This window comes from Neovison vison, unplaced genomic scaffold (assembly GCF_020171115.1).
Source record: "Neovison vison isolate M4711 unplaced genomic scaffold, ASM_NN_V1 Scaffold_083, whole genome shotgun sequence".
Lineage (NCBI taxonomy): Eukaryota > Metazoa > Chordata > Mammalia > Carnivora > Mustelidae > Neogale > Neogale vison.
Window position 1 is genome coordinate 1 of NW_025334887.1, and position 13957 is coordinate 13957.

General features: G+C 46.5%; 1 protein-coding gene and 1 pseudogene across 1 annotated transcript in view; one reads left to right on the forward strand and one right to left on the reverse strand.

The window, feature by feature from the left end:
• Positions 1–182: 182 nt before the first annotated feature.
• The window catches only part of LOC122898002 (gigaxonin), a 47258-nt gene continuing 33483 nt past the window's right edge, over positions 183–13957 (forward strand). The window contains exon 1 of the mRNA XM_044236184.1: positions 183–471. Coding sequence (XP_044092119.1) covers positions 305–471 — 167 coding nt within the window. The 5' untranslated portion in view covers positions 183–304. The remainder of the gene's footprint in view (positions 472–13957) is intronic.
• Positions 4212–4462, reverse strand: LOC122898003 (annotated as a pseudogene).

The window sequence follows — 13957 nt, forward strand, 5'->3', positions numbered from 1 at the left end:
GAGGAACTCGGCTTCTGATTGGCCGCCTCCGGCAACCATTGGAGAGAGGGAGGGACCGAGGGCCCGGGGGCCGTCGCAGAGAAATGACGCAACGCCGCGGCTCCTTAAAGGCGCCAGGCCCCTGCGCCGCCGATGGCGCAGGCGCGTTCCGGGGGCTCCCGCTCCTTCTCCGAGAACAGACAGTCGGGGCGGACGGGCGCGCGCGCGCGCGGGCTGTGCACACGGGGCGCGCGCCGGGCAGCTCCAAGGGTCTGGCGGGGCGGCTGAGGCAGCTGGACCAGACGGCTGACGAGGCGGCGCCGAAATGGCCGAAGGCAGCGCTGTGTCCGACCCTCAGCATGCCGCGCGTCTGCTGCGAGCGCTCAGCTCTTTCCGCGAGGAGTCCCGCTTTTGCGACGCGCACCTGGTCCTCGACGGGGAGGAGATCCCCGTGCAGAAGAACATCCTGGCGGCCGCCAGCCCGTACATCAGGTGAGGAGGGGGCCGCGGCGGGCCGGGCGGGGCCGCGCTGCCGGAGCTCGGGGGTGGGCCGGGCCGGGCCGGGCGTGTCCCCGGAGCCCCTGGTCCCCACTCCCCCGGCCGCCCCGCTCCTCCCCGCTCACCGCTCGGCGCGGGGTCCCTCGGGCGGACGCCCTGCCGGACCCTCGGGACGGCCCCTTAGCTTCGGTCACCCTCGGGCCAGACCCGTGTCCCCCGCGGACCCCCGACCCCCTGGAGTCGACCCCCGGAGCCTGGGCCGCAGCTCTCCAGTCCTCCCTGCTCCGGTGCCCACCGTCCGGCGTTCGCACGGGCCTCCGAGCCGCCGAGGCCCCGGGACGCCGTCCTGGGCCGGCCGGGGACCCGCACCCGCGAGCAGGGCGGAGCCTCGCCCGGGCCCGGCCCGCGGAGCCGGGCTGAAGTTTGCCGGCCGCTCGCCTCCAAATCGCGCAGTGGGCCGGGCGGGCGCGGCGAGCGGAGCCGGGCGCGCCCCTCCCGCGGAGAAGCCGAACAAACACTTCCTCGCCGGCTGCGGGCAGAGGGAAGAGCCCGTGGGACCTTCTCCCCGGGGTCCGCCATCCGACCCCCGAGGCCGAAGTTCTGTCAGACGCGTCTTTTTCCACGCGCGGTGGGAGCTCCGTGTAAAAGCTGGGCTGTGCGTTATAGGCACGCGTTAAAGTAAGCTGTAGCTAATTTTAGAGCACTTACTGTAATTCTCAGGATGCGGTTACAAGCCAGGATCATGAGATTTCAGAGACTCAGAGGGCATTTTAAAACTTAGGTAAAACAAAGCTTAAGCTCATATGCTAAGTCAACTAACCAGGTTAACTAAGGTTGATAACATGGTGCTTAATCAAGTGTGTCCGATCTTGCGAGGGACTCTATTTTCTTATAGCAACTTTCTGCAAACTGGGTGGCTCTTTTAGCAAAAAGAAAAAAAAAATACTAAAAGCTGGAGGAACTGTCCAGTAAGCGGGTTAAATATAGACTAATAGTAGAGAATGTCACTAGAATTGACAGGTCAGAAAAAGCCAAATGATGGGCATGTATTCTTAGGGCTTTGTCCCAGCACCACTCGGCACCCAAACTCCATTTTAACCTTTGCATTAGGAGATAACTCTGCCAACTCAGAAGCAGTTCAGGTGCTCTTGTAACTTCTCCTGGCTGCGTTCTGTAAATCTGCTTGCACTCTCTGTGGATTTAAAGGTGGGGTGCAGGGAGTCTTTGTTAGAATGGAATTTGGATTGCCAGTCTGCTAGACAGCTCCTCCCTGGTCGTTGGGAGGTTTGAGCAGTCAGTATCAAATTGGAATCGGCAGGTCACAGCCTTCCCTGTATACAAAGTATTCCCTGTTTGGGGAGATAGTTAGCACAACTACTATCGATGAATTATTGTTGTAAGTGGCATCCAGCAGACTTAAAAGAAAAATACAAATCACCAAACACATGCTCTCTATCCTCTTCCCATGCTTCAGTTTTCTCCATACCGCTTACCACTGTAATATACCCTCTGTTTCACTCATTTACTTTACCCATCTTCCCTAGCCACCGTGTAAGCTCTGTGAAGCCAGGGAGTTTTCTTTAGTCCATTACTGTATCCCTGGCAGCCAGAAAAAACAGGGCCTAGTGGTTCAGCAGATGTGTTGGGTGAGTGATGGCCTGCCTTTCTTCCCCGGCAGGTTGGACCTGAGATGACTGGCTCTGTTATATTTCATTTCAGATGCTCAGTTATCTCTCCTTGAGAAGAGCACTAGGCCTGCTTTCTCCTTCTACCTTTTACTCGTATAGCTGTGATCTCTTGGCGGATGACTTATACTTGACTTCAGCTCACTAGTCTGATAAATGAGGGATAAAATGTGTTTTTGTCTCATTTAATCTTTGACCTGTAGAGGAACATGAAATAGTGCTTTGAACTCCTCCAGGCTGACACACAAGTCTACAGAGGTAGTGGTCATCGCTGCTCTGTCTTCTGCGTTCAGAAAGATGTGGTATCCCCTTGGGACATAGTGGCAAATAAGGAGAATGTGTAGTAATGTCAAATGTTACTTACTTACAGTAGCAGTAATTTAGGGGTGAAATACTACTCATCAAAGTAGCCAAGCTGAAAGGGACTTCAGATCTTTTCTGGTCTAGTTCTGTCACTTTTCAAATAAGGAAATGGGGCTTGGTGGGCCTTAGTGATTTGTATTATAATGAAGTTACTAGTACCTAGTGGTTGAACTAAGATTAGACTCCAAGTTAATGATACCTCATCTCCTACTCTAACCATACACGTTATGACATTAACTCGTACCTGAGTGTTCTTCGTGTAAGCTCTACTACTTACCGATTCACAATATAATTTAAGTGTTTACCAAATACTTGTACATACTGTCTCATTTTGATTTTCACTTCCATCTTATTTACTAGGTAGGACAGATATTTTTGACATTTTATAGATAAACAGGAATCAGTCCATGTATTTTTGTCAGTGACTGATTACGTTTATTTGACTGTTGAAGTGATGGAATGTTTTTGGTTGCCCTTTAAAATGAGGAAGCCCAAGTCTACTTCAAAGTAATTCGACTAATATATACTACTACTTAGAAGTAAACTTTTTAGTTTTTTTTATAGCTGTGATTTCATGCTTTTATAATGTATCTGTTTTGTTTGAAAGGAACTGTAAAGAGTTTTGCTGAAACAAAATGAATTTGCATGTTCTAGCATTTGATGTTTCTTTCCCTTTTGAAGCTTAAGCATTAAGGTCTGTGACGTCATTAATATGTGGATTGGGTGTTCAAAAGTTTAGTAGTCTCTGATATTTTATAAAAATTTAAGTTTTGCTTATTAAATTTTGTTGGCCAGTTTAACTCTCCTAAGCAAAGTAAAGTTGTATGGTTTAGAAACAATGTTATATATTGCTTCTGAATGCTCAAAAAAGGGAACCAGTTCAGCTTTGTCAGAGTACGAATTAAAGCAACTCATTTGGCATACTTTCTATTTAATAGAGAAAAGTCTTTTAACCTAACTTATTGGTTTAATCATTTCCTGTGCTTTGTCTTTGGTTTAGCATTTATTTTTCCTCCTGCTCCTCTTGGCTGTCTAACACTAGGAGGACTTTCAGTATAAAAGGAAGAAACTAGAAAACTCAGCTTTAGCAGTAGAATCCTAATGATAACCTGAAAAAAGGTTGTGTAGAGTGTATGTCGTGCAGCTTTAGGGTACAGATGCTACTGGAAGGAGGCAAGACCTTCCACAGTCCACCATTAAGCTCAGTAAGTGGGATGCTGCTTTCCCAGTGTGCCCTCTTTCTGGCTGTTTCCCATTCTGATCCCTGAATGATGTTTTTTCCTTTAGTTTGTTGGGAAAACTAAATCTAAATGTAGCTGACGACCTTTAAGGATGACAAAATTGAATTCGTTGGTATAACGACCCACAGAATCTTTCCTTTCTCAGCAACCCTGAGACCTTCTGGGAAAGGTTCCCTGAGGCTTATAGGAAATTTCCCTTTCTCTTGAATATTGCAAAGTTTGCTTTGCTTCATGTCTGAGGCTCTTCTGATTCTGGCACACTCCCATTAATCTGATATAGAGTTCAGACTCTTATGAGCTGTTCTTTGGGAGTTATGTATGTGAAAAGGAACTGTATGATTCTGCAAGAACACGTGCATGTTCCTATCTTGTCACCTTTTTGGGGGGGGGCGGTGGAGGTGCTATTTATTTATGGCAAATACTCCACATCCGTGATCCTCTCCAGTCAGAAGTTCTTTGAAATGATGCCATTGGCCTTGACCAGTCAGGGGATAGAGTCCCCTGACTCACCCATCCTGCCAATGGCCTCACAGGTAGCAGAGGTTTTAAACTGGCCATTGAGCCTGTTGTCACCTTGTCAGGCTCAGCCATGTTCACCTGGATGGATGTGTGGTCCTTGGTGCCGATGATGCAGTTGCTAGAGGAGTATTTCCACAGCACGGACAGGTGCACGAACTTGCCCGTGTTCTTCTGCATGTCGAGGGCACACTGCTGCCACCTCCACCATCGTGGGCCCAGAAAAGCCTCTATTCACTTTTGAAAATTTTGTTTTTTTCTGGGGAACTGTTGGAATGTTGATTTTTAGCTCTTCGTCATGGTGAGTAAAGGGAAGAAAGATTCTCAAGATTTTTAGATCCCTTGAGTCGGCCAACGGTAAGAATGGCAGCTTTCCCCCTTGTTCTTTTCAGGGAAAGCTGGTCTTGGGAAGGTGGAGTAGAGACACTGGGCCCAGAAACCAATCTAGGTCATCTTGGATTCCTTTTCCGGGACTCGGTTTCCTCATCTGCAAAGTGAGGTTGGCCAGGCCACATGAACAGCAAATCCCCTTTAAGTCTGAATTGGGTGGCTCCATGCTATTTTCGTTTTGTTTTGTGTGTGTATGTTGTGGAGAGGGGTCTGTTTCTGTTCTTACAGCTTTATTGTATCATTTAAAGCTTTGTTGTACATTGACATTAAGGCATTTCCTCTGCCCTTTCACACATGATTTGGTTGGGTATTCTGTTCTATGAATCCAGCCCTGTAGAGCTATTTTGTAACAAACATTTGACTCTATGCTGTTACTCTGGGTGTATTCCAAGGCCTAATTATTGATGAGCCTGTTTTGCCATTTAAATCTAAACTTTGACTCATAGATGATGCTGATGAACTACTTAAGGAGACTAATATGATCTCGGTAGGAAGTCCAAGTTTCGGAGCAGCGTGGAAATTGTCAACATCCTTTCTTTGGGCACCCGAAACCTGTCCTGTACTTGATCGGTACTGATATCCATTAGTTTGTCTGCTGTGTGCATAGCATGCTGTTGGTGCCCAAGTCCCTTTTCTTTCACTGGTGCTTTGGGTTTTTGGTCCCCTAGGTGTGGCCGCTCCTGCCACGGGATTTTGAATGGTGACTGTAACCTGTGAAGTTCCTTAGTGCCTAAGGGTTCAGCTAGAAGCTCCCAGTTCTGAGACTCTTGCTGAGTCCTGAGCATCCTTAAATTCAAATGATGACATCTGCCTCTTGCTGTTCCTTCATGGTGCTGGGGATGTAAGTCAGGCCTGAGTATCTTTTAATGGATCTGGGCCTTGTTTTCGTCCAGCCGCTGTAAGGCATCCCGAACGACTTCACAAGATGCAGTCTGTCCTGAGGGCTTACAGTCATCAATGCAAAATTATTATTTTTTTCTTTTTCTCCCCTTCTTCCTTCTCCCCCTTCTCCTCCTTCTCTTTCACCTTCCCCTCCTCTCTGGTGTTTGTAGTCATGTTTGAGGAAACCCTTTTCTTATGTGAGGTTTTCAGAACTGATATTAAAGTATGTTCTGTTTGAGAAGGACCAATGCAGCCTTTTCTCTGGCTTCTAAGGACAACTAAGCACTTGCAAATTGGAGCTCTAAGTCCAACATAGGTTGCTCATTTCAGCTTAAAGGTTTTTATTTATCTGAGATAGTGGTTGCCTGCTAGTAGCAGTGAATGTTCTAATTCTGGAGAGGTTTTTGGAAGGTTTCAAATGGTGAAACAAATCAATGAAATTCTTGTTAGACTAGTGGATCTGCTATAAAGGGAAACATTGAGTGTTTAGACTTACAGTAGAACTTTCCTGAGGATTGCTATTTTGATTAATAGTGTATGTGATAGATGTAAAACATCTCTGTGAGCACTGATTAAGTTCTCATTCTTTAACCTATAGCCTTTGACTTCTGCCTCTTCTCACAGTTTGTATTTTCCCTGGTAAGTCCTCTTCAGTGTTTTTAAAGTAATTTCTCTTGTGCAATTTAGAGAGTCAAGCAAAGCGATTTCCACAAACTCTGGTTCTTAGGATGTAGATTTGGATAATATAGCCTAAGCATACAGATTACAAAGCCACTGTATCCATTGTTTAAACTGCTAATCAGTTTGTCTTATGATATCAAAGTGAGGGTTAAAATCTATTTATAATCCATAAAGAAAACATAATTAGGACAAATAAGGAGTCGTTTGGCTTATGAGTACTGTGAGGTTAGTCCTTCAGGGAGCCATATGATCCTTCGGCAGGAGACAAGTCTATCATTTTGTGTACTGAAGCTGTAATATAAATGAATAATTTGTAAGTTAGAATTCTAGGTTAAAGGTGGAGACGCAGAGGTGTGGGGTGTGACAGTGGCAGACCGTGGCTGCAACCTTGAATTCAAGTGTTTCGCCTGGGTTCTCCATCCCCTGAGACAGGCTGAGTCCAAAGAAGGAAGGGATCAAAGGCTGAGGTAAAGGTGACATCTGTAGTTCTTGGGTGGGTCAAGTCACATGTCTGTCTAAATGCCCTCCAGTGCTCAGCCGGAGCTCTTGACCCCTGTGCCCAGAAGAGCAGAGAGTGAAGTCTTCTTTCTTGGTATTGACTGCCAAAAAGTGACTTAGCTGTAAAACGATGGTCTAATGTTCGCTGATTCCATTCCTCTGTGGGAATAAATTATAATATTTTCCCCTCTTTTCAGAGATTTAGAAAAATAGAATACTTAAGGAAAATAAAATCTTGTTAAGGTTTTTTGTCCTTTGTCCCAAAAAAGACAACACAACATCAGACGTCACTCACCATCAGGGAAATGCACATCAAAGCCGCAATGAGCTATCACTGTATACCTGTTAGAAGGGCTAAAATAAAAAAGACAGGAAATTGCAAGTGTTGGCAAGGATGTAGAGAAGGAACCCTCATACACCATTGCCGGGAACATAAATTGGTACAGTCACTGCAGAAAACAGTATAGAGGTTCTTTAAAAGAATTAAGAATAGATACATAAGCAAGCAACCTAAGTGTCCATCAATAGATGAATGGATAAGGAAGATGTGTGTGTGTGTGTATATACACACACATACGTATACACACAATAGAATATATATGTGTGTGTGTACACACACACACACACACACACACGCAGTGGAATATTACACAGCCATAGAAGGGATGGGATCATGCCATTCAAGACAGCACGGTAGGACTGAGAGGGTTTTATGCTAAATGAAATAAGTCAGACCGAGAAAGACAAATACCATATGATTTCATGCATAAGTAAAATCTAAAAAAATAAAAGCAACAAATGCAAAAAATCAGACCTAAAATTACAGAGGACAAACTGATGGTCCCCCTTGGCAGGAGGGGCGTGAGGGAGCGGTTTGGGCAAAATGGGTTAAAAAGAGAGAGAGATACAGGCTTCCAGTCATGGAAGGGGTGAGTCATGGGAATACAAGGCACAGCATAAGGAATATAGTCAGTGATACTGTCATAGCACTGTATGGGGACAAATGGTGGTCACGCTTGTGGTGAGCACAGTATAGTGTATACACTTGGTGAGTTACTGTGCTGTCCACCTGAAACTAAGGTAACATGGGGTGTCAGTTCTACTCAAGTAAAAAAGAAAAGATGGGCACCTGGGTGGCTCGGTCGGTTAAGCGTCTGCCTTTGGCTCAGGTCATGATCTCTAGGTTGGGTTCAAGCCTGGGGTCAGGCTGCCTGCTCAGCAGGGAGTCTGCCTCTCCCTCTGCCTCTGCCTCTGTGTCTGTAGCTCTCCCAAATGCATACATTTTTTTTTTAAAGATTTTATTTATTTATTTGACAGACAGAGATCACAAGTAGGCAGAGAGGCAGGCTGAGAGAGAGGAGGAAGCAGGCTCCCTGCTGAGCAGAGAGGCCAGTGCGGGGCTCGATCCCAGGACCCTGGGATCATGACCTGAGCCGAAGGCAGAGGCTTAACCCACTGAGCCACCCAGCGCCCCCCCAAATGAATAAATTTTTAAAAAATCTTTTTAAAAAAAGAAAAGAAAATCCATTGTAAAAAGAAAAAAAGTTAGCATTGTCTTGAAGTATGAAATGTACTGTGTTAACTCATCACAACTAGACTTGGCCATAAAGGGACCTAATGTCATTTGTGTTAATGGTCTAGGGGCTTGATTATGGGTTTAGCCGTCTGTTCATCAAATACACCAGAAGATACTCAGTGACAGCTAGGTGCTGCAGAGACTCCGGTGACGGGTGACAGACAAGGAGCTTGCATTTCACTGGTTGACAGGGTATAGCACTTTCCGAGGCTTGGTTTTCTTTGTGTGCGGCTGCTGTTTGAGTGTGCCTCCCACACACAGTGTCAGAACGGAGACTGAGTACATGGAGACCTAATCCCTCGAGTTACTCGTTCTACTCTATAGAACGAGTTGGCTGGGTTGGCTAGTCAAGGAAATAAACCAGGACCAAAGACTTGTCAACGTATTTTTGACATTTGCTGACTTTTTCAATACTGATGAAATATATCCAGATGTTGTGTGGTACTGTCCATTTCAAGAATGGGGAAAGAAGGGACTGACTTCATTTTTGCTTAGATCATTCTAAAAATGCTGTAAAAGTGTATTTAAAGGACTCATATGATTATTCTGTACTACATTAGTGACCTCAGTTAATCATCTTAACAGAAACAACTGTCTTTAAGTAGAGAACATGGATCCTTGGTCAAGGTTCCCTAATAGGCTTGTTCATTCACTAAACTTTTCTTGAGCATTTTTGTGCAGCACAGCTGTACCCTGGGCGCCCGGGGCTCCAGCCCCCACTGAGTCCATCTGAGGAGGCGGACAGTGAAGACGTCTGCCACAGAGAGATGTAAGGGATGGACGTGGTTGCTGCTGGTCCGGGTGGAAGGAGCACCCCTCTGAGGGTCTCTAGGTGGAAGATGAGGATTTGACCTGAGCAGGAGTCGGGGGTTGGGGGGGTGCGGAACACAGGGGTCACGGGAAACCACGTGCTGCGGTCCAGAGACCAGAACAGATGGGCACACCGGATTGGGGCAGGGGGTGGGGCAGAAGAATACCAGCAGGACGAGACGGTGAGCAGCAGGTAGGAAGGCATGAAACAAGATGAGAGGGGTGGGCAGGGCCCTGTTGTCCTGGGTTGGCGCTCACACTGCCCTCCGGTAAGTTGAAACTTTCACTGTAGCATTTCCCTGAGTTGCTGGATGTGTATTGGGAGCTGACTGGGGAGGTGTTGGGGTTTGGAGACAGGACCCAATATAATCTCCCAACATAGTTTAGTTCATGCAGGGGTTGAGGTCCTGTTTTAAAGGTTATGGATAGACATTGAGGCTTATAAGAAGGAGGAGATGTACTCTTACTTAGGAGGGTGCTGCCGTTGTTGGGACGGGAAATAAGGAGTCCCTCCCTGGACTAGGGTTGGCCAGAGTCAGAGTAAACTGCCTGGGTTAGGGGTAGTGGTGATAGGACTTGTCGGTGTGAAGACGCCTCAAGAGAGGCTAGGTTCACCGGTCAACAATGCTTATCACTTACTGTGAGTATTACATTGGGAATAGATTTAAAAGATTCTCTTCTCAAAGTTCGCCGCTTACTAGTGCAAAGACAAGTCCCAAAGTATGGGACTGTGTTTTAGTTGTATAGATAGATGCTTGTGGCTCTAGGAGTTGTGCAGAGGAAGAGTACTTGCGTTGTCATGGAAGGTTTCGTGCAGGAAAACAAAGCCTTTGGACAAAGCCTTGAAGAGAAGGACTAGCAGGTGAGTGGGGCAGGAGGGAGGTTAAGCACAGCATCAGGAGGTGTGTGCTCAGGCAGTCAGTAGACTGATCGGACTGGACTGGAGGCTCGGCTAGGGATGGTGGCAAGCGTGGATGGACAGGCAGGAGAGAGCGGGCTTCTCGAGTGCCAGCTAACAAGTTTAGATTTCATGCACTCATTAAGCACTAGTATTAGCACTAGTACTGGAGCCTTGGAAGGTGACTTGGTTGTTGTATTTCCACAGGGCTCGGGGGGCCCTGGAGTTGCTGGCTGATGGGGACGGCTCGCCATGGCAGCGTCTTGGGCACCGGGTAGAGGCCGGTATCCAGGCTTAGGAAAGAAAGCAGCCCGCCGTTCTCTGAATGTGGGGACTGAGGAGGAGGAGGTAGCAGATTTCAAGCCTGGCTGCCTAAAGAAAGTGGGAAGCATAACATTCTGTTTTTGTGTTGAATTTGGGGTAACATTGCTGAATAAACATCTTCATTATACTCTTCTGGTTCTTGAAAATTCTACGAGTGCTCCACAGATCTGTGAATATGAAGTTTATTTTTGCGGCATTTCTAGTCTGTGCTGTCCTTACCTCCTCATTTGTAACAGATAACATTTGTACTCCTCCTTCAGGCCCTGGTTCAGATATCCCTTCCTCACATTCTCCCAGTTCGGCCAAACAGTCGCTCCCTCCTACAGACTCCTTTAGCGTATCTCCTGTGCCTTTAGCGCTGCCTGTCTTTCGTTCCGTGGGGAGAATTAGAATAGACAGGTGCACTGGGTGCTTTCAGAGCCTCATCTTTATCTCCAGGGCCAGAGGCCCTAAGCTCATTACCGGAAAGCCCGTCCACCAGAGCACTGAGTTGACTGCTGTCTGTAAGTCCTGACGAAGACGTGGAAGGTCAGAGTCCAGGATGCTGGACACGCTGCTCCCAGACAGGGCTACACTCTTTCCTGTAACATTTTGCTGAGTGACTGTGTGCTGGGGATGGGGTAGAGAGACAGAATCAACCGTCCTGTGACAGAAGTCACTACCAGAGAGTCTTTCATTTGCCCCGTTTTAGATGCACAGCCAACCCAACCAGCCATTTCTGGTGCCAAGAAACCTGGAGAAGAAGGGACCAAATTCTTTATTCAGAAGGAGCAGCTCCAGTGAGAGCGCTTTTGTTACGACATGACTAAAGAATTCATTGAGAAGCATTCATTCCCTTGACAACATTTTGGAAGGCACTTTGAGCTTCAAGTAGTTTGGTGAAGTTTATAACCGTAGATTGTAAATTATGGAGGCGCCAGAAGCAAGAAGGCAGCTTGAAGCTGCTGGAGAGGGGCTCAGCCCACCCTTTATGAAAGGGAGCTGAAGGGCCGTGTTGGAGGCTGTGTTTTGTTTCTGGTTTTCTCTACCTCCACTATCTCCTTCTTCAAAAAGGAGAAAAAAAAAACAAAACCAAAACAAAACAAAGAACCCAAAACCCCGTTTCTTAACCTTCACTTCATGCTTTGGTTTGGAAACTGCTTTGAAAGGATAACTACAAACACAATAACAAGTTCGTAGAAATTCTTACTTCTCCTTTAGGAGAATATTATTTAGGAGCGTAAGTCCTCCTTCTAACTCTTAACGTTGGGAAGGAAGGAACAGAAGGTGAGTAGACAAGCAGAAGTTCTGTGGTACTTCGTATCCTGATGCAAAAAAGAGGCAGAGGAGCCAGCTTCCCCAGTAGAGAATCCGTGTCAGAAGTGCCCCCAAACCAAAGGGAGGACCGCGTGCACGGGGTCTTCAAAGGGCACAGAAGGCGCCTCTCTTAAATAGCATCCAGAAATGCATCCTGAGCAGAAAATCTGGAGCTCTCCTGACAGGTTGTGGCATGAAATGTCTGTCTTTTATGTGCGTTTCCAGAAGGTCAGGGTGTGACCGGAGTGAGGGCTTAGGCTTGTTTCATTCTAGAGGAATTTTTTGCTTCACAAGTTTGCTGCATCATGATTCTGCCTTTGAACTCATCTTAAAATTTTAACATGCATTTTCAAACCTTGTCTTCTGAGAGGTAAATTTTATGGATTGCTTTACTTGCAAAATTACAAGAACCAGGTTTAAATTTTAAGAATCTTTTTTTTTTTTTTAACACAAAAAATCACGGAAGATCGCATGAGAGTTATTTATGTGAGCCTTTATTCTGGTTCTGAACGGTGTACTTAATTGCCGTCGCCGTCGTCGTCGTCTCCCAGGCAGACCTGTCACTTGCACTAGAGCTTTCCCTCTCCTCACAGCTCCGTCTCACGCCCTGTTCATCCTTTTTAATAGCGAGTCGTACCACGTCCTCTTGCTGTATGATGCAACTCGTTGCATCCTTTGCCTTTGACATGTTAATTTCCAGTTCTTCTTTCCTTCCGAAGAGCAACTCTATAATAAGCAAATTAGGGGAAAAAAAGAGGGGGGGGTGTTTTCTTTTTTCTTTGTATTTTTTGTGGGTACATGTAAGCCTACTTTGGGGGCTGTGTGCCCAGTACATCTGTTTCTGAAGCTGGAACAGATTCCTTCTTGGAGAATAAAACCAGATCACCGTCCAGGAAGACGGGATTATCACGGAAAGACCTTGGCAGTGTATCTGATGTTTTTTCCCTCAGGCCTTTCACCGTGGCCTTGTCACTCTTGCAAGTGTTTTCTCAAAGTTATTGCTATTTGGCCTATCTTTTAGACCAGATCTTTAAAATGGTGTATGCTTATTACTCTAAAAATATTTAGAGGAGAGTTCGGTGAAGTTTTTCTGTAGAGTCCAGTGTTTTAGGACTGGTGGCCTCTGTCACATAGTCCTCTTTGTTTTTGTTCTAACGACCTTTTAAAAATATAAAAACCATTTTTAGCCCAGAGGCCCTCCAGAAACAGGCTATAGGTTGTAGTTTGTTGATTGTTGACCCTAGAGTATTAAATTTTTTAAAGAATTTGCACTAGAGACTAACTCGGAAGATCACCTTTAAAGCTGTCTAAATCATGGAATAATGCTTTGCGGACCAGCCCTGGGTAGAGCGGAGATCCTCAGTCCAGGCTGATTCTCCCTGGCCCACCCTCCCGTCTTCTCTTTCTTCTGGGTGGTTGTTCTGTCGCATTGTCTTCTTCCTTCTGTATCTTTTATTTTTTCCCTTCCCTTCTGGCTCCTTCCCTTGGCTCAGAGGCATGCCTGGGCTGCTTCCACTGCCTGGTATGTGGCAGACATGCAGATGTCCAGCAGATGTATCTCTGCGTCCTCTGCTAACAAGTGCATGACTTTTTAAAAAAATCTAATTTAATATTAATTAATTAATTTTAAGTAGGCTCCACGCCAAGCATGGAGTCCAGCATGGGGCTTGAACTCCAAACCCTGAGATCAAGACCTGAGCTAAGATCAAGAGTCAGACGCTTAACCACCTGAGCCCTCCAGGCGCCCCACACGTAATTGAAGCACGTAATTGAAGCACGTAATTCTTCAAACTAGAGTGTCTGTTTATCTTGTCCACGGTCTTACCACCTCTTTTTTCTTACCTCTTCTCCTATCTTATCACTCCATTAAACCCGTTTTTCCAAATTGCTAAATAGGATTGCCAAATCTGGTGAAAACTTGGAAGTGTTTATCCACCTCAGCCCATCTGCTGTATTTATCACTCTTGGTCATTTTCTTGACAACTTGGTCTCTCCAGGCTTCTGTGACCCCGCTTGTCCCATTTCCCCTACAGTTGGCTTTTCTGGCTCTCCTCCCTATCTGTCCCTATACGTGATGTGGCACAAGCTTCTGGCCTCCCCTCCGCTCTCTGACAACATCATCTGCTCCAGAGATGCAGCTACCTTGGCCTCTCTCCTGAGCACCAGGCCTAATACCCCTGACAGCCTGCTGCGGGGCTGCTCGGCCCCACCCACCCCCAGGCCAGCTCTCCTCCCGCAGGTGGGTGGTCAGTATACTGCCAGACTCCCTGGGAGAAATTCAGAGACCTGGGGGATGTGCCCTCCCCACACACATACGTGA